Raw genomic sequence first — 24,610 nt, 5'->3', positions numbered from 1 at the left:
AGTGAACATCAGTAACAGCAGATGAATGTCATCAAATCAATATCAACATGTAGTCTTAAACAATCCTAAAAGTGTCAGTTGTTTAAAAAAGATACCAATCTATATTAAACGTTTCAGAAGCCTTTGACACCTATATCTGACCCCACTCTCGTGTATGGACGCAATAAAATCTTCAAAACTTTCCAGTAGCTACTGCAAGATATTCCAGAAGAGTAGATTTTCAGATGTTCATAAACGTTCACTGTAATTTCATTACCTACATAGTGCACTATGAAGATAATATGGAACGATTCGAAACGCGCCCACGACGTCAGCCTAAGACCCGCCCAAGATGCCAAGAGCCAATGAGAACGGAAGTTAGAAAAATTGTAGCCAATAGGAGAGCGGCACAGGGCCGCGGTCGGTAAAGCGGTGTTTCTTCAGCCAGTCGGAGCTCCTCTTTCGGCTTCTCTGGAAGTTTGAGCTCGGCCTAATTCGCTCATTCTGGAATAATCGGGCTCTATATCAAAGGCAGAAATCTCCCTGAAGGTTTTGGCGTGTTATGGAACTGGATAAAATGGACGAAAACGATTGGAAATACCACGGAGAAGGAAACAAGAGCCTCGTTGTTTCTCACGTCCAGGTACTGTGCTGCTTACAGGCCACGTAACATTAACAATCACTGGATGAATACACTCGTTTGGCCTTGGCAGGAGTTTTATTAAGACGTAAAATTGCCACTAAAGTTAAGTGAGCTCTTTATTTAAAATGCGAACACGGTCTTTGAGTTTGAACTGGACTTGTTAGCCTCGCTGAATAAGTGCAAACTATCACTGGCTTCTTACTCGTCTGCTTATTTGCATGTTCCGTTCCACCTTAAATGGAGCAACGTTTCTGTTTAGTTGAGTGTCTTGACTATTCCCAGGGGTCTTTAAAATATTTAGTTTTTAAGGTGAAACCGAAAATTAGTACACTTCAGGTTGTTTATTTTTAAATTAGTGAGTTTGCAATGTTTAAGGTTTAAATGTGCGTTTCACACTGAACAAAGCCTATTTGAAAACAATTAACGAAGTTGGTGCTAAAACATTTCAGCCCTAATATGTCGAATTTTAAAACGTTGTATGTTGTTAAACTAAACGTTTAACCCCTTAAATGACCCAGACACACAGATTGAACCTGACAGGTTCATTTAAAGGGAAAATATCATGGAAACAGAGAGAACATGTTTAAAATGGCATTTTGTAAGCATTGTTGTGAACTAAGAAAGTGTAAAATTAAGAAAATGTCTGATTTGGTTTCAGATTTTGTGATGTCATAAAACATACTCGCATCTTTTTGGTTCGCAGCAGTCTAGCCCCGCCCATTCTCACAGAAGTTATATCCCTGGTTTGCAGCTAATGCCACAGTGTGGAGTAGCTGCCACATTGGGGACACACTTATTACTCAAACACACAAATATAATATTTGTGTTATTTAAATTGTTCTGCTTTTTTCTATCAACACATTTAGACGTTAAAATGAAAGAAATATAAGAATGGATCCCTGACCCGTTTATCCACCTCACGTTGGTAAACGAAACTCTGTTTCCCTGTGTCAGTCAGTAGAGGAGCTAAGGCCGTAGCGCCCTATATAGTTCACAAGATAATAAAACTAATAAGACTCTAATTACTAATAACCTATAGATAGCATGTTGTGGCTTTAAAGGCTAAGCACCACTTAATGGACCTCCATGAATGTTTCACATTATTGTAGTTACTGACATATATAAGTATGAATTAAAATGAAAATAGCAGCTTAATTTGCTTTAAAACTGACAATTTTATTAAATTGACGGAAAAACCCGAGCTTGCTACAGAAATTCTCGAACGCGACCGTGACGTCACTGGTGGACAACAGCTGAACAACGCCGCGGTAAAACACCGTTATGACTGACTGTTATGACAGTATCTAGCTAGCTAAATAACCAACATTATTCATGACAATAGCCTAGCAATAAGCTAAACTCAGATTTAGAGGTACCGTTATTCTTGTAAATGTGATCGAAGTCGAACTCGAATTCATCCGACACTATAAATCTCCGTAATGCAGCTACGCAGCCGAGTATAATCTGAGCCACCGAGTTTAGCAAGTCAAGCTAACGTTAACTAACACCAACTAAAACAGGCGAAGTAGTGTCCTTACCCTGTTTACCTCCATGTTACAGAGGCTCTTGAACACCTTTCGTTGGTGTCCTTACATGCCCATATTGTTGGAAAAGCATACCCCACTGTACATTGAATTATTGCAGCCAAAAACAACACACCTTTTCGTCATTTTGCATTAAATTAAGTGCAGCTTCTAGAGTTGTTGTCCACCATCTACGTCACAGGCAAGACGCCTATTAGAGTTTCCGAACACCGTTGGGGGGGTGGGGGGCAACGGTCTTTTAAACCTTATTCTTTGATTTAATAAGAAATAACATGTTTTCTGACTATCAATAAACACAAGTTAGGAACTCAAATTCCACTGTATTTATTTGCTTGACACTTTCATATCGCTGGTGCTTAGCCTTTAAAGGCAACGTCTACGATTGTGGGGAAACGTAGTTCTAAGCATCTTTTATAAATTTTACATTTGATCTTTTCTTTAAGGTGGAACAGTGTGTTTAAGGGGAAAATACAACATGCGTTTGTAGGTGGATAAAGTCTAACTTTAAATTTTTATTCACTGTTTGAAACTCACTTGTTTCTCAAGTTATTTTTTAGCACTTTGTTTAATGCAGTCAGCTGCCTCCCGAATTTGAAACATTTCCACCATCCGTGAACAGAAACAGCAAAAATAAGTCAATGTTACCGACCTGTGGGTCAAGAATAGAGCAGTCCCCTTTTCGGTTCATGCTTTGAATGTTTGGAGTTCTCGCCGTTGTCTAAAAAACTGCAGATGCCTCTGCCATGAGGAGAGTGAGTGAGACTGAAAGCCTAGCCTACAGGACCAAGATAGTTTGTTTATTTATAGACACTGGGGCTGGTTTTGAGCACACAGACAGGAGAGAAGCAAATGGTGAGGAATCATTATCAGTTGTGAACTAAACCTCTAAGTGTTTTTGGAGTCATGAGGAATAACCAGTTTGTCAATGAGACGGATTCATTTTAAAACATTGACATTTTTGATGCAGCATGAATTTTCCCTATTTTTGATTCACTGCTAAGTTTTTCAAGTATGTTACATAAATGTTAAACACACACAGCGAACTCGTTTTTCATTTATTCTTTGTAACAGTTGAAGTTGGCTAAGAATCTCTAACCCTCATGTCCCCCACTGTTGCAGGGACTCACACAAGCAAAGCATCACACCTCAGGGTTGTGTTGATCTTCAGCTTAAACCACATGAACAAGTTCCTCTTCAGAGAAATCTACCTCCCCACTTCCTCATGAGATTAACGTGTTTCAGTTTAGACAATTTTTTGAATGAAGTCAAACAGAGGGCAGCCAGTTAGAAAGTTTGGGAAAGTGTCAAGTTAAAATGAGTTATTACATAATGTTGCCAGGGGGACATTGGTGCAGGAAATGTAAATACAAGACAAATCTAGTGTATGAGCCCTTTAATGCAACATATTGCCTTATGCAGGTGCTTAGTTTATAAGGAGTCTTAATTAGTGGAGCGTGCACACACACTTTTTGGCAGGTCATTGTTAGATCAGGATGTGATGAGGAGGTACATACAAAAAAGCAAATCCATTATTTAAAGTGGAATGGAAATTCAAATACGAAGCTGAAATGGCTAAAAGTCTCATGTTCTGTGTCTAGCCGTCTTATCTCTACTTTTCTTTACTTGTTGACTTTTTTTGACCGCACCTCTTATTGTTTATAGGAGGCAAACCTCACTTTTTAAAACATGGAATTGCAATTTAACTACACCTTAAGTTTTAAATGATCCAGCAGTGAAGCTTGAACCTACGACAGTCATCAAAAGATCATATAACGGAATATAAACACCATATAACGGAAATCTGCAAAACCAATGACTGTGTTACCATTCTCCATCCATTTTTATTGATTTTTAATTTACTACATCATTTGAACACACCAGCTGTCCTTCACCACTGTGTGAACGCGCCATTAGCGATGTTCCAAAAATATTTGGAATAAAATCTTTTGACCTTGACTTCCATTACAGAGGAAGGAGGAATCCTTCTTAACTAGGACCGTGGTGATATGAAATAATTGATAGAAGTAAACATGAATTTTGACTGTGGAATGGAAAAGCGTGTCATGAATGAGCTTCTGTATGTAGGGTACGGATCGTGCCTGTCGTATAAACCCTAGGTGCCCATGCTGAAAGGATAAAGATAGGGAGAAAGTGGATACCAAAGCAAAGGTCATGCTTTAATCTGAAGGTGTGTCTACTGTGATGCGAACATGCCACTAACACCTTTTATGGAGAAAGAGAACTCCTTTGCTTTATTTTCAGTGGCCTGAAACAGTTGTGACAGATTGTGTTGAGAGTCAGTGTGGGGCTGATGTTGAGTCACGCACTTAAAAAACAAAAAAAAAAAACAAAAACAAATGATGTTCAAGAAGAAATTGAGGCGTGTCCCTGCTCGTAGTTGTCTGCCTTAGTCACTGTCCAAATAACTGTCAGAGTAGTGTGTTCCCACACACATTTAACCTCATGAGATTACTGATATACTCTATTTAGACAAGGATGACTTCACCAGTTGTTCCCTTCATTTCCCATGACCACTGTTTATTCCCCTTAGCTCTCTCAGGCACCTCATGCTGTATTTGAGTATATTTGGATTTGGATTATTGGGAGATTCCAGTTTAGGCACAAAACAACAGGAAATACTTTCATCTGTCTTTAAAATAAAAAGTCTCAATGCACTGGTGAAACAGCTAGCACCCAAAGCTTCTTTTAAAATGTTAAAGTTGATATATGTTACAGCCTTTTCACAGGGGAACACAGTTTTGGGTTCTTAATGAAATGTCTGTGACATGCTTTAGTCAAAAAATATAACACCAGGACAACGTTTTCCCTGTGGTAACACAGCGGTTCAGAACGGTCTGTTTCAGCACCTGTTCCTTTAAATGTTAATGAGCCACTCACTGTTCACCCCGACCCTGAGCGCACAGCAGTGAGGAGCAAAAGCTCTAGGTTTAAGCTACAGGTTTGCTATCACACCGGTACTTTGTGCTGATCACCCAGAATGCATGTTAATTCCAGGTGTGAACAGTGTCTCGGGCAGAGCAGTGTTGGTGGGCTTCTTATACCAATTTACATTTAGTGCTTTTAGCGTATGCTTTTATCCAGAGCAATGTACAACATACTCCACTGTTTCCTCAGAGAATATCATTAGCAAGTGCAATATAAGTGCTGATTTAAGTACTCTTGAAAGAGTTGTGTCTTCAGTTTGCAGCTCATTTCACCATTTAATGTGCAATTTCAATTAGGCGCCAGTACAGAAATAGGTCTGGATGCTTGTCTTCCATGAATCTTGAAGAACGGTGGGTGAAGCCGAGCTGTAGTTGAAGCTCGAAAGGCTCTGTGTATGGATTGTGTTTTGATCGTAGTCAAGTGCAGAGGGGCAAGTCGATTCTTGGCCTTGTTGGTGAGCGTCGGTGTTTTGAATCTGATGCGGGCAACTACAGGAAAGCATTGAACATAACGCAGCAGAGGAGTCACATAGTGGCACAATGTTCCAGCTAAGTTCTGGATCAGTTACAGGGCTTTGATGGCAGAAAGAGCAGCCAGGATGGTGTTGCAGAACTCAAGGCTTGAAATAACAAGAGACAAGGCACCTGTGTGGCCTCTCGAGAGAAAAAAGGTCAAATTCCTGGATGTTGTAAAGAGATCACCTGCAATGACTCAGTTTTGCAACATGACTCATGAATTTTTTTGCTCAGGTTTTGTAAAAGTGGGACAGCCACTGGGAGCATGAATTTTATGAGGTAAAGTACTGTCCAGGTACAGATGATCACTAGGAGTTTAGATTCAGTGTCTTTGATGCGAAGCAGTGAAAAGCACCTAATTATGGAACAGTTTTTAAACGTGTGTGAATACGCAAGTGAGTTATAAACCAGTTCCACCAGGTGCTTTGCATCTAAAAGTCTAATAAGGGAAAGGTTTAGAACACTTTTAATTTATAAGTGCAGCACTCATTATGTCTGTTTTCACCTGTCATATATTAGAGCAGTGTTTCTAAAACTCTACGTGTGCCTCTGGTGATATGTGAAGTATCTGAGATAGTACGCCAGATGACGTCTTTAAACATTCAGCATTCGCTGGAGAAAGGATTTACTGAAGGATCGACATTTCCTGAAATGGCAAATGGCAGCGTAAAGTTCTGAGGTGATGCTCGTCCACAATAAAGAATGCTGCCAACACAGTTTCCAAATGCCAAGAAACATTGAACAATGCTCGCTTGCAGATTACAAACGCATGTAAGCAAAAGAAAAATGTTTATTTACCATTTGCTAATGGATGACCAAGTCCAAGTACTGTGACAAAAATGGATGCAAGGCCAGATCCCTTGTGTACAAGTTTGTGTACGAGTGTGGGTTTCTGTGATATGACTTACAGGTGGTACTTGGAGTTTTTGGTTTGATAATGGGGGGTACTTTTCAAACAAAGAACCATTGTAATAGACTAAATCTCAGAGACCTTGTCTTTGCTGAATCCAGTATGGGCTTGTCTCTGTGTGTGTTTGCTGTTGACACACATTCCCTCTCTCACTTTCCCTCCCTCTCTCTCCCAAGCCATTGTGCTCAAACCTACGTTACAGTCACATGTTCACTGACTTTGACATTCTTTCAGCTTGTTTGGAGTCCCGCCTGTTCTCCTCACGCTGTTTATTTAGGGAAGAATTTTGCAAAAACAAAACGGAAGCAAAGGCACTGGGAGAGGTCTGGCGCGATGTTTCAGAGGAATGATCACTTTCTAATATATTCAAAAGCTGCTTCGCAACCAGTTACTAAATAAAATGGGTTCTCAGCTTCGTTTAAGGTTAATTCTGCCAAGCTGAAGTCAAGCCTGATGGATTAAAAAAAGAAGTGATTGACATTTCTTTTGAATAGCCATCAGTATTGGGCTGAAGGTATCTGGCTAATTGAGAATCCTGCTTTGTGGAATAGTCCAGACCTTAACCATAACCCCTTACCCTTGGTCTGTTGCGTTATTAAACACATTTGTTGTAGACATGTCCATGCAAAAAAGTTCCCAGTATCTCCCAGATATATTTGGAAAAGTTTGTTATTGGTTTAATTATATTTTTGTTTTCAACCTGCAGTTTTCCATGTTTTGCTTGTATTTATGGAAATATCTACAGGGTCATTAGCCACCAGTCATTTCTAATGAGTCATTCAGGGGAAAAATAGGTTGTTTTTCAAGCCAAACTGTGTCTGTAGAAGGACCCTGTCCTTGGTGGGGGTTATTAAGAGGAGAGAGGACAAAATGTAAAGTTATGACAGATTAAGCAACAGTGTGTGGGTGTGATTGTGTTGATTTTTAAATGGTGATGAAAGATCTATAAGGAGGAACTTAGTAGAATAATATCTGTTTATCCCAGAGTTAAATAACCATTAGTGCACTAGGTGCAGTGAGGCACACACAAACACACCTGGTACTGCATGTAGCCATCCCAGCACCTGGGGAGCATTTGGAGATAAGTTGCCTTCCTCAAAGGCACCTCAGCTGTGGATGTTGAGGATGGAGACAGCATTGTTTCTTCCCTCTCAGCCCCAAACCCGATTCTCTACCATTTAAGCCAAGTGATGTAGGAAGGTTGTTAAATAATTCTAACATTACTACAACAGTGATTTTGAATGGACGGTTCTGGACCAGTGTTTCCATATATGGACTGGGAAGTGGACAGTCGTTTTTCAACCATGACGTAGTGTACACACACTTGATATTCTTATATTAAATAAACTACATAAATTGACTGGGTGGCGCAGCAGGTAGTGTCGCTGTCACACAGCTCCAGGGACCTGGAGGTTGTGGGATCGATTCCTGCTCCGGGTGACTGTCTGTGAGGAGTGTGATGTGTTCTCCCTGTGTCTGCGTGGGATTCCTCTGGGTGAGACTCTGTGAGGAGTGTGGTGTGTTCTCCCTGTGTCCGCGTGGGTTTCCTCCGGGTGACTGTCTGTGAGGTGTGGTGTGTTCTTTCTGTGTCTGCATGGGTTTCCTTCGAGTGAATGTCTGTGAGGAGTGTGGTGTGTTCTCCCTGTGTCTGCATGGGTTTCCTCCGGGTGACTGTCTGTGAGGAGTGTGGTGTGTTCTTCCTGTGTCTGCATGGGTTTCCTCCGGGTGACTGACTGTGAGGAGTGTGGTGTGTTCTCTCTGTGTCTGCGTGGGTTTCCTCCGGGTGACTGTCTGTGAGGAGTGTGGTGTGTTCTCCATGTGTCTGCATGGGTTTCCTTCGGGTGACTGTCTGTGAGGAGTGTGGTGTGTTCTGCCAGTGTCTGCGTGGGTTTCCTCTGGGTGGAAAAATGTGACTAAATGGTGACTAAAATGTGCATGAATCACACGGTATGGCCTCACGGGCTACTAATCTCACACCAGTTAATTTATGTTAATAAATGAGCAACAAATGGCTTTTAAATCAGCTTTTTACAAAGTTTGTTCACTAACATGTCACTCTTGTTGTGTGTCTCTTCTCTCAGCACTCCAGAGTCCTGCGACTGCTGAAGTATCCGTCTGAAGATGCTGAGAATGCTCAGCAGGTAAAAGTAGGAGCCTGCTCCATCTTTGTTCAGTACAAAACAACACACTGTATTTTCCACACTTCCTTTAAATCTTTGTTGTTTTCTGTTGTTCTTTGTTGATTATGTAAAGCAGTCCACACTCTTCTGGAATGTCCCTCGTTCTGTTTTTGTTTCTTACAGACGACAGATCAAGCTTTCCAGCACATTCTGAACATAGTGGATTATAACAGACACGTCATGAAGCCTTTGCTCGGGGAGAAATACGTTCACAGTGGAGTGAGTCGACACACTGCGTCTGGGCTTTAAAATTCACTAATGTAGTTCAGACGTATGGGACACTTACTTTCCTGCGTCTGGTGATAACGAGGCTGATCACAGTTATTGTAAAATGTTAAACTTAGCTCCATAAGTGAACTTAAGTCACTTGAGATGTTTGCATTGTGGCATAAAATTAACAAAATTGCATATAGGTCAATGTCCTGACAGAATAAATTAAATGATTAATTGACCGTGCAATGTGATCAATTACTGAACTTTTTTTTTGTGCCTGTAGGAAGTTGTCAAACTGCCGTTGGAATTTGTCAGACAGCTGTCTTTAAAGGTCCAGCAGGAGCGGCCAGGTAAGGCATGACGTTAAACAGAAGTGTGTGTGTGTTTGGGGGGTTAAACAATATGCAATCTATTAACTCAAAACAGGCAAATGCTGCATCACGTCTAGAGAAAAAAAAGGATGCTTTCCATCAACTTTTTTCTTGTTTTTGTTGTTGTTGTTGTCTGTATGCTAAATATTCCACACCATACACTGCCTGGGAGAGCTGACCCTGAGCACAAAACACTAAATTCAACAACTTCTACAGTCCTCAAGCTCATTTAAATGGGTGACTCAGACATTACTTAGTTGTATAACTGTGAGACCCTTAAAGATCTAATGTTAACACAACACACTAGAAACTGGCAGCACCCATGGGGATTTAAATGCCTTCCGGATGCATGTGTTTAATCACTGAAGTGATGTGTGAAGTCATTAATTACAGACACCCTCTTGATAAACATCACCAGTCTGAATAGCTCCAGGTGTTTTTTTTTTTTAAACAGGTTTTGTAAGTAGAAGGTATTTGTTATTGTTAATAAACTACTGATCAAAAATAGATTATAGACTGCTTAAATATTCGTTTTGGCATCAGATTTTTGTGATGTACTTCAACCTTATTCATATATAACATTTCACATGAATTAAAATGCAGCTCAAAATGTTTTTCCTGAAAAGAAACTAGACTGCGCTAAATTCTGACTAGGGATCTGGAATATATCAAATAAAAAGGCCATGGTGATCCCAAATTTTCCTCAGCTTTTCTCTTTCTTTTCTCAAACAGAATTAAGGTGTGATAAAGTGATGGACACTTACAGCGGCTGTGGCTTGTGCCTTCCCAACCTCACCCACCTCTCTCCCTGCCACTACAGAGACCACCTGCCTCCTCTGTGTGTGGAAATAAAGGTAAAGTGTCAAGATAAGACTGGCTGAACATGTTGGACATTTCTGACACGTCACACGACTTCATTACACTCTTTCATTGTTTCTGGCTGTCATACAGGTCGTAGCATTTCTGAGTTGATGTTAAACTGTGTTGCACAATATGTGTGGGAAAATAAAGCACTTCACCATAAGGGCAGGGCTGTGCAGTGCAATGAAACTGTGATGAGAGAATTTCCTCCAGGGCTCATTTAAAGAAAGTAACTTCATTTGTAGTGTTTGACCTTTGCTGCTGTAACCGCTTCCAATGTTTTGAGCAGCTCTTACAGTAAAGGGGTGGAACATTACTGTGAGTATCTTAATGAAGAAGTGTAGCTTTGGACATTATATTCTGTGATTGCAACCACATACACCCCTGCTGGTGTGGGTTCGTAAGGGTCATATGGGTTTTTAATGATGTGCAACTTTAATTCATTCATTATCTGTAAGCGCTTATCCAGTTCAGGGTCGCGGTGTGTCCAGAGCCTACCTGGAATCATTGGGCGCAAGGCAGGAATACACCCTGGAGGGGGCGCCAGTCCTTCACAAGGCAACACACACATTCACTCAAACCTACGGACACTTTTGAGTCGCCAATCCAACTACCAACGTCTGTTTTTGGACTGTGGGAGGAAACCGGAGCACCCAGAGGAAACCCACACAGACACAGGGAGAACACACTCCTCACAGACAGTCACCCAGAGGAAACCCACGCAGACACAGGGAGAACACACTCCTCACAGACAGTCATCTGGAGGAAACCCACGCGGACACAGAGAGAACACACCACACTCCTCACAGACAGTCACACGGAGGAAACCTACGCAGACACAGGGAGAACACACTCCTCACAGACATTCACCCGGAGCAAACCCACACAGACACAGAGAGAACACACCACACTCCTCACAGACAGTCACACGGAGGAAACCTACGCAGACACAGGGAGAACACACCACACTCCTCACAGACAGTCACCCGGAGGAAACCCACACAGACACAGAGAGAACACACCACACTCCTCACAGACAGTCACCCGGAGGAAACCTACGCAGACACAGGGAGAACACACTCCTCACAGACATTCACCTGGAGGAAACCCACACAGACACAGATAGAACACACCACACTCCTCACAGACATTCACCCGGAGGAAACCCACACAGACACAGAGAGAACACACCACACTCCTCACAGACAGTCACCCGGAGGAAACCCATGCAGACAGAGAACACAACCTCAAGGCCCTTGGAACTGTGTGACTGCGACACCTACCTGCTGCACCACTGTGCAGCCCTGATGTGCAACAATATTACTTCAATATTACTATAACAATATTTTTTTTACCACACCGTGTGCATTTGTTTAAAATAAAATTAAAGGTTCTAATCTTTAATCGTTAATTTGAAAAACTCCACTGCACTGAGCTCCACTGAGTTTATTTTTTAGAATTAAAATATTTAGAGCTTCGACACACAGCTTTTATCTTGTAATCTACAGTAACACATACTGCTCCAACTTAAAATTTAAATTTATTTTTACTCTCTTTTCCATTGCAGCCAAAATGTGGTTTTCTACCCTTTTCAAGATACGTTACAAAGGACTGCAAGCGAAAAGTGTGCAGGTTCTGTATGCATCAACATTTAAAGGTGAGTTCCATCAAGTCACAAGGAGCTGTTCGTTAATATCACAACCGATAACATCGACTTTTACTTCTCCTTCTTTTAGCATCTGTTCTGTGGCAGTGAACAGATGAATAACTCCAGATTAGTTTGGGTGGTTCCTACATAACTGCAGCTTGCTGAAAAAGAGAAGTCATGGCTTTGTGATACTTGAAATTGCTGAAAAAAAAAAACGCCTGGCTTGTGATTCAGTGGGTGGAGCTGGTTCAGTTGAAGCGAAGTTGGAAAACAAGGTTAATCTCTAATCAATCATGGCTCTATGAGTTTATCTTCTTTTGTTGTTTTGTGCAGTTAGCCAGTGGGAAGTGGAACAGACTGAGCAGGTATTGTCCCTTGGATCTCTTCTCAGGGTGAGTGCTGTTAAAATCAACAGACGTTACACACACACACACACTGTTGGCACATTAAACACCAGGATCAGGAGAGCGGATCTACAGTCCGTTTCTGTGATAAACAGCCATACATATGAATGAATTCCAAAGAAGGGTGTCCAAAAAAAATGCCACCAGCTGATCCCAGAAAAATAAACATGCTTCATATCCTGCCATGATATAAAGGTTAAACTCCTCTAACTTTAAAAACAAATAACTTAAATATCTATGTGCATGCCTAACTTCTGTGGAAGGCATCTCAGACGTCACTTACGGTACTGTTCTGTTTGTAATCCCACACCCAGAACAGTCCACTCCCTGTTTGTGTCGTTATGCCCAGTTCCCTCTGCATAACAGAACTGTGAATGTGGGTGTATCATTTGGACACTGCTCATATTAATGTGACTTCAAGTTCTGATTAAACGTTTCCCCTGTGTTTGGTTTTACACGAGAAAGAGGCTGTGTTTCCCCTACACAGATAACAGCTTGAACCAATCAGATCAGCCCCTATTGCTTTTTCATTGTCAGCAGCGAAAGCCTGTGTCTTCTAGTTCGGTATGGGACATTTATCAATGTGTTTTTCCAAATGACGATTAAATTTGTACCCATCTGTGACTGGTACTGCCTCTAGCTCTGCCCGTACGTTTCAGTTCAGCTCACAGGATGCCCTAATTCTGTTCAGGTTCTGACACAGTATAGGGCTCCTGGCAAAACCCCTGATATTGGACTTGAAACAGGGCCCATAACATGTCACACAGCATTTAATTATTATCATACTTATAATTTTTAAACACAGTTGTAGGACTGTTGTGCAAAATTAATTGCTAGTTTTCAAACAGAAAGAACAAAGCTGAGTTGCATTAAGGATTGTTTTAACAGATTTAACCAGTTTCCACTTTTCTGTATTCACCCTCTGTACCTTGCTTTATTTAAACCAGCTGCACTCTAATGTCCTCTGACTCGATTCTCGCAGAAATATCTCAGTTTACTCCATCCTTCGCTCAGTCAATGAACAGACTTTGCCCCTGCGCTTGTAATCAGCCACGTAATAATTACATCACCGCGCACCACAGACAGTGGCTTAATTATTAAACCCCTGACCTGAAAGGTTTAATCGAAATTTAAAAGATGAATCATTACATAAGCAGCATACAAACCCATATTCCGTAACCCTAAAAATGTCAGGACGGCCTAATCCAAAGGGTGCGGGTCAAAACTGGGACAGGGGGATATTAACTATGGTGTTGCTTCACCTCTGTTTAATCATTATTATTTATTTAAATTGTACTTTCATCACACCTGTTATTTTGAGGGTGGTCTGATCCGACAGTTGAGGAACGACTCATATTCTGACCTCTGAACTGCTTTATTTCAACAAACCTTAACTAACACTGATTACATGATTTCGATCAGGGGTTCATTATATTTTTCTGGATTTTTCTTTCCTCTGCTCAGGAGCAAACAACGAATGTACGTCGCAATCAAGCACTTAGTAGAAGAACCGCAAAACAATTTGAAAATCTTTAAGGTAAGTTTTTAACAGCTGGAGTTGGTGCTAAACTGCCTCTGATCTGTCAGGAGTTTCAGACACTAGATGGAACCAGAGTCCAAAATGATTAAGGAGCCTTTGGAAAATCTACTGCAATTCAACACAGCTTTGAGTTCCTTGAAGGCTTTACACTGCTGTGTGTTGTAATAAATATAACTACGTAAATGTGCTTATAAGACAGTAAAGTAAAGCTTACAGGAACATAACATGCCCCCAAACGATTACGATCAAGAACTAACATTGCCATGATTTGTGATGCACATCTGGGGTTTTTGGGTGTCTTCCAGGGTGGGGAGTTGATCTACAGCTGTAAAGATGATGCCAAGCAGCAACCAGACTTGAATGAGCTCATCCAGCACCTGTGGCCCTACTTCCACCACAGCAACGGCCTGTACAACAGTCACCAGTCGAGCAAAGCCATCTTTAACGAGTTCATCCAGGTGATCTGCAGCGCTCTGCTCAGTGGAGACTCCAACCGCTCCGAGCCGCGAAAGGTTCAACTCACTGAGAGCAGACGACAGTGCGAGGCCAGTCCACTGCACGGAGAAGTGCTCCGCAACGGTGAGTTTAACGTTTTAAATGACAAATTTCTGTAAATACTATATTAAAACCCATGGTTCTTTCTAGTCAGCAGGGAAGTAGTATTCAAATGTGGTTAGCACCAAACGGGGTTCTGCTTTTGCACATGGGTTTGCACAGATGGTTAAACCGCATGAAACTTGACACAATGAGAAAAGAGAAATAAGGTAACTACATGCGAAACCATACTGTGCAAAAATAAGAACTGAGAGCAGAAGCAGCAGCTCTTTATCATTTAAACAGCAGGTGCTGAGGGGTTTGAGCAATGTGAGGTTTTGACATGTTTCATTAGAAACCCAGAAAAGTTTTATCTTGTGAAGAGAGCTCTAAAATTTCACTTTCAATTCTGTATCCCCAGGAAGTCACGGTCTCCCCAAAGACTCTGTCCTCGCAAAAATCCTCCAAGTTCAAACATTGGACAACTTAGATGTTGAAGGAATTTATCCTTTGTACAAGAGAGTGGAGCAGTATCTGGAGGAGTTTCCTAAGGAGAGGTAAGACTGGTTTAGCTCTTAATTTTGTCAAACCAGCCATGTTTACTCTCACAAATAAAAACCCTCCCCAAACTAGTCCAAGAGTTACATTGCAAATAAATGATATAATTTAAGGGCAAAACAAGATGCAAAAATAATTTTGAATATGCATTTTATCACTTTATTAGAAATATGTTCTGTACTTTGCAGCCTGTAGCGTGTATGCTATTCCCGACTGTAGTGTTATTGACTTGCATGTAGTGGATGCTTGCAAATCTTCAACATATTTTGCAAATAGATGCCTTTCTACAGGGCCCTATAATAGGCTCTCAATTTTTCATTACTTTTAAGGAGCTTTTAACAGCGTGTCTTATCTTGAATATCACTGTTGTAGACTGTAATGGGATGTTATAAGCGCTAGGGGGCGCAATGCACAAGGTGACATGTAGAAGTGTAATGATGTTCATGGTGAAAGGGTTGAGAGATGTGTGGGGTAACCTCACATTTCCTTCTTTAAAACACACATTTAATCACAGATACCTTTTTAATGACTTTTTAATGATTAAAGGAGAAGTAAAAGACTTTGGATTCCTGTTCTTTAGGAACCGGCTGCAAATCGATGGCCCTTACGACGAGGGTTTCCTTGAGAAGGTGAAAACATGTCCCTCTGAAGATGATGGATCTATAGAGTATGCCGTTGGAAAGGTATTATTGTTTTTATTATTTTATTATGTAATTAAAGGACAAAAACTGACTCTAAACTCTGGAACTCTAGGTTCTTCAGTACAGAGTCGCAATGACAGCCAAGGACTGCTCCGTCATGATAACATTCGCACCTTGTAGAGAAGATGAAAAGTAAGTATTCTGTTTTATATTTAGGGCGAGAGAAAGAATTTCAATTTTGGCCTCACATTATTAATTCATTATAGCAGTTTCAGTTTAGGACAAGGACTCTCTGTCAAAGCTGTCATCCCTTGATGACTAATAAAATCTAATTAGTAAACTGCATAAACGAGACAATTATGATCTTAGATGTCGTGCATTATAGTCATCTTTAATTTGCAGATGGATGTAAATAAACAACAAATTTAGCTTGCAGCATTAAACAGTTGTTTTCAGAGCATGTGAAGATTTGTATTCTACTGAAGCGACTTATGATTTTCTTGTAGACTACAGCCGAGTTTGGAGATCCAACCTCCGAAACCGCGCTTCACGTACTCTGTGTCCATCCTGGACCTGGACCCCAAACCTTATGACAGCATCCTGCACCAGTACAAATTGGACTCCAAAATCGTCAACTACTACCTGAGGAGCACCCACAGCAGCCAAGAGCCTCCTCCCTCCAGCCTTTACACAGAGCAGGACTGCACGCTCCTCTTTCACCCCGTATGAAACACCTCTCTTCTCTTTCACTACTCCAGAGTGCTGCTTTTGATGTGAACAGAGAAAAGAAAAGAAAAAAAACAAAAACAAACACAAACATGCAAAAACTGAAGGTTGAATCACATTTTTTCCCCATCAGCCCTCCTCCTCCTCTCCTTGTACGACACGTGCCATATTCTTTAAATGTGAAAGTGACTGGGGCTCTGTCCGTGATTTTAAGTGGGTATGGGGTCCTGTTGGTGTTCATCCAGTTGTTTCTCCTCTTGGGGAAGAGGGGGGGGGGGCACATAATTAACAGAGGCTGGCCTCCAAGCACAGTGCCCTGGGTCAAGGAGGGAGGATGAGAGAGAAAGATATGTGTGGGGGAGCGGTTGGTAACGAAGTGCCAAATGTGGCTTGTGTGGTGGTTTCCTCAACCAATTAGTTTTATTTCAATATTTTCTAAGTATGAAGTTGCTGGAACTGAACAGGAAGGTTCTCAGTTATGGATGTGTCCCAGATCACTCCCAACTCCCTTCATAGTGCACTGCAGAAGTCAGAAAAGTGCTCAAAATATCACATACAGTGACCTGTAATGTGTGGTTGAATATAAATCAGTTTCTAAGAGTATTATAAGCAAACTTTTGAGTGTAGACCTGCATTGTGCCCTACAGGGGGAGTAGGGAGCCGTTTGAGATAATCTGTGTGTGCTAGTGTCTCCTTTTTAGAGACTAAAAATAATAAAGATGGTTACTTGAGGTAAAATGAGACTACTGCTCTGTTGTACGTCTTTAGGGCTGTGACCACTTCCCGCATAAGTTTCTGTCCGGAATACTGTACTAACAAGAAACGGAATACACATTAAAGGGGGATTCCACTGATTCCTCAAGATTTCTAAAGGATTAAGTATAAAATTAGTGGTATTCCTTTATAATGTGTTTTTTTCCTCCTCTAAATACCTTTACTTTAATAATAAAAAAGAACTAATCTCTGGTTAAGTACTGTATTATGGTGACTATAAAAGGTAGTGTTGTTAAAAGTATATTTCCTGAAGATTCCTTTGTTTGCGAAGGCTTGAAATATCTTAACACTCCCAGCTTTTTTTTTCAAAACCAAAATTCATGGAGTTAGTAGATTAAGGCGAATTACTGCAGGAAATCTCCAGCATTTTTCAACATTTGCACAGGGCTATCCTCTTTATTTTGCCACAGATTTATTTATCTTTTTGTTCCTTTCCAAGCACATACGGACTGGGACAACGGTGATCTTACGCTGCAGAAACAGCTGATAGAGATTAGGTTGAAAAACACATGTATTTCTCTCGTTCACGTGATTCATCGAGGTCTATTTTATTGATCAGGAAGTTTATTCCTGGGATATGTATTACATTCAGTGGGAAAACCTTTATTTTAAAATGCTGTGAAATTCAGGACTAGGCATAATCCCTGTATGAGATTGTAATTGTTGATTATAAATCCAGTTAATAGGCACTGAAATGATCCTAGGCCACGGCTGTTTGGCTTAAAACACACATTTAAAGTTTAAGTGGTTGGCTGATTGAAACCAGTTAAACCACAATTATGCAGAGATTTTACACATGGACAGAAGTCATTCAACAAACACCTCGTCACACAAGTTGCACATGCAGTACAGCTGAGCTACTGTAGCTGTCAGACCTGCAGATTTTAAACTCTTTAATAGTTTGTTGGTTTATTAAGTTGCCTGCAGCTTGTTGCCAATACCTCTGTACAACACACAGATGAAAAGGAAGCACAGCACTGCATAGTGGTAAAACTAACAATTTTTAAATGTCTTGTCCCAAACGTCTGAACATTAGGGCTGGGAGTTGATTGCAGCTGATCTCTCGACTCTGATTCCAAGCATTTGGGAATTAAGATTTGGAAGTTAATTCCACACAGTGATGTTTATTCAAACATAGGCCTGTCATAATAGTACCTTTTCAGCTGATGGACATTAGTACATGACTGATTTAGTTGGGGGCGGCACGGTGGCGCAGCAGGAGGTTGTGGGTTCAATTCAGGAGAGTGGTGTGTTCTCTCTGTGTCTGCGTGGGTTTCCTCCAGGTGACTGTCTGTGAGGAGTGTGGTGTGATCTCTCTGTGTCTGCGTGGGTTTCCTCCAGGTGACTGTCTGTGAGGAATGTGGTGTGTTCTCTGTGTCTGCGTGGGTTTCCTCCAGGTGACTGTCTGTGAGGAATGTGGTGTGTTCTGTGTGTGTCTGCGTGGGTTTCCTCTGGGTGCACCGTTTTCCTCCCACAGTCCAAAAATACACGTTGGTAGGTGGATTGGCGACTCAATTGTCCGTAGGTGTGGGTGAATGTGAGTGTGTGTGTTGCCCTCTGAAGGACTGGCGCCCCCTCCAGGGTGTGTTCCTGCCTTGCGCCCAATGATTCCAGGTAGGCTCTGGACCCACCGCGACCCTGAACTGGATAAGCAGTTACAGATAATGAATGAATGAATGAATGATTTAGTTGGATCCTGGCTTCTGTTACTACAATGTTGTCCCTAACTGGAGACACGCCTTTAGCACACCTAAACAAAACATTCACTCACTGCTGCCCTCTAAAGATGATATAGAATAGTCTTTATCATATAGCGCAAGCAATTGTGACCAACCCTGACCGTGACAGGCCTAATAGCCACTTGTTCTACTTTGAACACAAAAGTCCATGTCTGAACCGGGCTTATGTTTTGTTTGTGGAAGTTAAAATATTCAAAATTGTTCCATTACTTGGAATCAGACGTTTGAGCCCTAGTCTACATTTTAAACACTATAAACAATACCCTACGGCCGTGTTTCTTGGTCAGCTGCTGCTGTTATGGACGCAATATGAAAGGTTTGGGGATGGTGCTGATAATCGATGTCTAAATCTGCTGATAAACCTCTTATTGTCCCTCTTTGCAATTTGCCTCAGGTTTGACGAATGGCAAAAGGAAGCCACTTTTTTTCAGCGACAGTTTACTTGCTATTTAAATAAGCATAACATATTTTCCTTCTCCACTGCTGCTAACTTTGCTCTTCCTCGATCGCTGTCACTTACAAACCACTAAAGTTTGACTCCTGTTTACCCCTTTAAGTTTCAAGCCGGCAATATCTACACAAATGTGCGGATTCGTGTTCCTCTTTCACTCTTTCGTGTCCATGAGGCCTTAAGGTTCATTCTCTTTGCGGCTCGGAGGATTTTGGTAGATTCACAGCCTTTAATATCTGCCAAAACCGTTTGGTTCCTCCTCTGTGTACCTCTGTCTTTTTTTTGTGATACGGACTGATTTTAGGGCGAGAATGTAGTCTTCACATGTCCAAGAGTAAAATTTAATTCAGTTTTATTTAATGACAAATCAGTATAGAACACAGACGTCTGTGAGATGCAAATTAATTTGTGCTTAGACTAAAAGATTTCATTAAAATCAGCTCTTAAAAGTTCTCCATACTGAAGTGTCATGAATGTGGTTTAATGAAGGAATAGTTCAGCACAAATCGTAATGCTCCGAACAAGTCGTTTAACCACTCATTTCTCCCTCATTTCTCATTCCTTCATGGGTCCTAAAACGATAACTCAGTTTAGCAATAGTCCATAACTTTGTATGTTACTGTACCTGAAAACAGACCCTGCAGCTGGCAGAGAGTTAACAGTACATACTGCTGATGGTAAATGAATTGAAATTATGATTCTAACTTACATAACAACTCCAAAGTGAGTGCTGCTTTCCTCCGTGTGCCGAGCTCCGTGAAATTGTTCATGGCGGTTTAAAAGATGTGGCAGGGCTTCATGGGTTAGGGCCTGCCTTAGTCAAGCTTGTGTTTATCAGTTTCCAGTTGTTATTATTTTCAGTTTACCAGTTGTTATCATATTTAACTGAACTATTTATTTAATCCACATTCACTGATGTATGGAAACACACATCTAAACCGAAGGACGTGTAACTGCTTAAACTCATGAGAAACCCTCGTAATCCTCTAAAGAATATCACAATCACTGTGATGCAGATGAAGTAAGGACTAAAAATGTTAAACTATTTCAGAAATACAAAGTGGATTTTGCTGTCACATTTTGTATTTAAATTATTTATTTTTCTAGCTATTGTCTAATGATGTATATTTACATACAGTATGTGCAAACATATACATGTGATGGAATGTGTACAGATGGCATTAATACATTTCTTAAAGGATGACCATACGCTGATGTTTATATTGAATAAAATTATAATGAAATGATCTTAAATTGTGCATGTTTTGTTCATCTGTCTACTTTGCCTGACTCTTTTAGAAGCACAGGGATCTGATCAAACTTTCAATTGAAGTTTCCACTCCAAAAATCTTCAGGAGGCTCTGGAAACCCGCAGGCGCTGTCTCCATCACGTTGTTGGTGTCAATGTTCAGGGCTGTCATTAAAAATGAATAAATAAATAAAGGCAACATCTAAGTTTCCATTCACATATTTCTATGAGATGTTTGATCATAGATTACAAAACGTGAGGTAGAAGATACCATTTCCAGAGTTTATGGAAACACAGCATATTTGCCTAATTATCTCAGTTCTTCTGAAGGTAACCAGACGGAAACCTGGCTTTATGGCTCTGCAGAAACCACAGAGCTGTGTTCTCTCACTCAGTATCAATCTGTCGACAGTGTGTGTAATGGTACCACACACTCAAGTGTTCTCACCTTCCTCGGGAAGTCTCATCAGGAGCTCGAGCTTTGGCGCCACGACTCCCTCCTTACTCACAGTGATGCTCCAGTAAATACGCATGGAGCAGCTTAAGAAATGAGAAAATCAATTATTTCATGTCACACATCAGTATCTATACACTGTGCATGCACCTGAAGGGACAAACTGTTAATGCAAGTCTGTTGTTCATTTTAGTTCATTTTCATCAGTACAGTATTGTGTCAATTCTAAATACATATAAAAATCAATCAATCACAAGATTAAATCCATTAGTAAAGAAGATATAATTACAAGGATCTAGAGCAGCACAAAAACTTTATCTCCAAATGGTGACTATACAGGACAAGAACATTTTTAACAAACAAGGGAAAAACTAGGTAATCTGAAGGGGCCAGCTGCCTTTTATATTGTTTGTAAATGGTATGCTTATGTGGGCCAAAGAAATGGTGAGTCATATCTGCTGATCGGCCATCGAGTGGCCGTGTGATCCAGTGATATCTTGCTGAACAGTAACTTACAGCTGGGGACAACTTTAGCTAATGGAAGATCTAATAAGAACTTGTTTTAATAAGTTAAGAGAAATTAATAACTAGATACGAGGGGCAGAGAAGGAGAATGGATAATGTCTAATGACTCGTTCATCATAAAACAAAAGCTAGTGTTCATTTCCAGTCAACCACACAATACACAAGAGCTCACCCAGGAAGTTTAGGACTCTGGATATTCATGATCTCAGATCTGCAGCCTTCAGGAAGGTGAACCATATCTCGATACTTCTCCTGCAAATGAAGGTTCAAAACGTTTAGTTATTGAGGCGTGTTGTCAAATGTTATTGCACACCTCTATCTGAAACAAGCAATGTTCATTCATTTCTACATATGATAACACATCTGGGCCCAGTTTCCCAAAAAACATCTTCGTGGTAGGCTCATCTTAACAAGGAGAGAGAGTGTTCAATGTGATGCTCACTCTACCACTAAAGATGTCTTTGTTCTAAGACGCTTCTGGGAATCCCAGCCCTGTTTTGTGACCCTACATTCACCAGCTGAATTAAGTAAAGATTTTGCTTAAACCCAGTCATTTTTCCAATAAATAACTAAACATTTCTGCAGTGAAAGATGTATGATGTTATAACAGCTAGCCTTTGACTGTGGTTTTCCACATTGCAGTTATGGTTTATAACCTTGTATCAAAAGCAGACATCATTTTTACTCTCAATTGCATTTAATAGCTGGGGTTAGTAACGGAGGTATAATTATAAGCACCTACAGCAGCACAGAAAATAAGATGGAGGAACAGTAGCATTTCCATTTCCGATGAAAACAGAAGAAAATATCCTAGGATCCATTACAGTACAATGTTAAAGATTACAGCAGAAGACGGATTACGATCTGATACTGTTTAAAGATGTATTTAATGTCTTTCATTACATTCAGACAAGTCTGTTTATTGAATTAGACTGTATTGATTTTGCAGATGATAAAAGTTCCCAGACAGTAAAGGTTGTTTTTTTTTGCTATAAATACACAATGGCATCAATCTGAAATCTGTCAAATCTTTTTAATATGAAATCAGCTTTGATGTTCTAGCATTAAACCTGTACACTTATGTCAAATCAAAGGTTTCAAACCCATTTTAACACCATGAGCTTTTGAAGTACATACGAATAAGTAAAATCTGTCTTTTCCATCCTCAGATTATTACGTGATAATGTAAAACCCACCACCGATAATCTCTTCCCCAGATTTCCTCAGCAGACATCAAGTTTTCCAAGAGCAGAAATAACTCCCTGTTGGTCAGTGCTGCCTTATAAAAACGTGGGGTCTACATTTCCTCTGGAAAAACAGCCTTTGTTTCTCTTACACAGTAGTGGCTTGTTTTCACCCCCGTCCTGTGGAACCAGACTCATTCGAGTCTTTCCAGTGTCTGGGAAAACCTGCAGTTTGGAGGTATTCTTATTGTATCTAAGTACCACATACGAGTACCACATATAAACTTATAACATGGGTTTAGTTCTTCTACATAATTAAACTGATCAACAAAGTCGCTCAGAGTGGTTTGATGTTAAATGGTCCATTGTAGAGAAACTTGCTGACTTTTTTGCCACGGTGACTTACAAATCATTTATTTGAGTTTATTGAACCCAAGTAAATACCTTGTTAATTAATTACTTTGAGTATTAAACTTATCTCCAGGGTCCTGGAGGTTGTGGGTTCAAGTCCTGCTCCGGGTGACTGTCTGTGAGGAGTGTGTGTGTTCTCCCTGTGTCTGCGTGGGTTTCCTCCGGGTGACTGTCTGTGAGGAGTGTGTGTGTTCTCCCTGTGTCTGCGTGGGTTTCCTCCGGGTGACTGTCTGTGAGGAGTGTGTGTGTTCTCCCTGTGTCTGCGTGGGTTTCCTCCGGGTGACTGTCTGTGAGGAGTGTGGTGTGTTCTCCCTGTGTCTGCGTGGGTTTCCTCCGGGTGACTGTCTGTGAGGAGTGTGGTGTGTTCTCCCTGTGTCTGCGTGGGTTTCCTCCGGGTGACTGTCTGTGAGGAGTGTGGTGTGTTCTCCCTGTGTCTGCGTGGATTTCCTCCGGGTGACTGTCTGTGAGGAGTGTGGTGTGTTCTCTGTGTCTGCGTGGGTTTCCTCCGGGTGACTGTCTGTGAGGAGTGTGGTGTATTCTCCCTGTGTCTGCGTAGGTTTCCTCCGGGTGACTGTCTGTGAGGAGTGTGGTGTGTTTTCCCTGTGTCTGCGTGGGTTTCCTCTGGGTGACTGTCTGTGAGGAGTGTGGTGTGTTCTCCCTGTGTCTGCGTGGGTTTCCTCCGGGTGACCGTCTGTGAAGAGTGTGGTGTGTTCTCTCTGTGTCTGCGTGGGTTTCCTCCAGGTGCTCCGGTTTCCTCCCACGGTCCAAAAACACACGTTGGTAGGTGGATTGGTGACTCAAAAGTGTCCGTAAGTGTGAGTGTGTGAGTGAATGCCAGAGTGTGTGTCACCCTGTGAAGGGCTGGCGCCCCCCTCCAGGGTGTATTCCTGCCCTGCACCCAGTGATTCCAGGTAGGCTCCAGACCCACCGCCGCCCTGAACTGGATAAGGGTTACAGACAATGAATGAGTGAATATATAAATAATTTTGAAGGGATAGTTTGATGATTATGAAATGTGAAATTTCCAACTAAAATATGGCATAAAAATCACTGTTATATGTTTCAAATTTTTCACATTTCAGACTTTAGAAGAGGCCAGCTGTACAAGTTCTAACCCTTCATTCTCACAGAGATAACACTGACAGGTCTGAGCTCATGTTTTCAAATGCTTCCCAACTCAGCCATTAATTTACAGTCCTTAGCTCTACCTGACCATTACTCACTGATCCTGGAAAGACACGTTATGCCCTCAGCGGATTCCTGTCATCGGTTATTAAGGTGTCAGAATGTCAGACCTGCACTGCAATACAATACAGCCTTTCTCACACTGACTTTATTATACTGAACTTTAAATTGCAGAGATTTTGTGGTTACTGCTGACAGAATGGCATGGTGTACATTTATATTGATTATTTATTACGTGAATATCAAAGAAACAAGTGAAGACACTACATTTGCTTCTTACAAATGCAGATTCTGAATATTCATAATATTCAGTAAGGGCCTCATTTTTGTTTCTAATCACAAGAGGAGACATTTCACTGAAGTTGATATGGAGAATCCTGGGCAGCATTCATCCACATAAACATTATTAACGTCAGTTACAATTG

At 41.0% G+C, this 24,610-nt stretch overlaps 2 protein-coding genes across 4 annotated transcripts in view; one reads left to right on the top strand and one right to left on the bottom strand.

The window, feature by feature from the left end:
• Positions 1 to 403: 403 nt before the first annotated feature.
• ippk (inositol 1,3,4,5,6-pentakisphosphate 2-kinase) lies at positions 404 to 19,633 on the top strand. The gene is made up of 13 exons (XM_066672535.1): positions 404 to 622; positions 8,619 to 8,678; positions 8,841 to 8,936; positions 9,214 to 9,280; positions 10,034 to 10,155; positions 11,730 to 11,819; positions 12,144 to 12,202; positions 13,679 to 13,751; positions 14,060 to 14,333; positions 14,710 to 14,845; positions 15,427 to 15,529; positions 15,600 to 15,679; positions 15,994 to 19,633. The coding sequence occupies exons 1-13, from the start codon at positions 542 to 544 to the stop codon at positions 16,214 to 16,216; spliced, it is 1,464 nt and encodes a 487-aa protein (XP_066528632.1). The 5' UTR covers positions 404 to 541; the 3' UTR covers positions 16,217 to 19,633.
• The window catches only part of cenpp (centromere protein P), a 55,676-nt gene continuing 50,686 nt past the window's right edge, over positions 19,621 to 24,610 (bottom strand). For all 3 annotated transcript variants that reach the window (XM_066672538.1, XM_066672539.1, XM_066672540.1), the window contains exons 8-10: positions 21,578 to 21,657; positions 20,875 to 20,966; positions 19,621 to 20,591 (exon numbers count right to left, since the gene is read on the bottom strand). In XM_066672538.1, coding sequence (XP_066528635.1) covers positions 20,473 to 20,591; positions 20,875 to 20,966; positions 21,578 to 21,657 — 291 coding nt within the window. In that variant the 3' untranslated portion in view covers positions 19,621 to 20,472. The remainder of the gene's footprint in view (positions 20,592 to 20,874; positions 20,967 to 21,577; positions 21,658 to 24,610) is intronic.

Source organism: Hoplias malabaricus, chromosome 5 (assembly GCF_029633855.1).
Source record: "Hoplias malabaricus isolate fHopMal1 chromosome 5, fHopMal1.hap1, whole genome shotgun sequence".
Taxonomy (NCBI): domain Eukaryota; kingdom Metazoa; phylum Chordata; class Actinopteri; order Characiformes; family Erythrinidae; genus Hoplias; species Hoplias malabaricus.
This window is presented reverse-complemented; position numbering and strand designations above follow the sequence as displayed.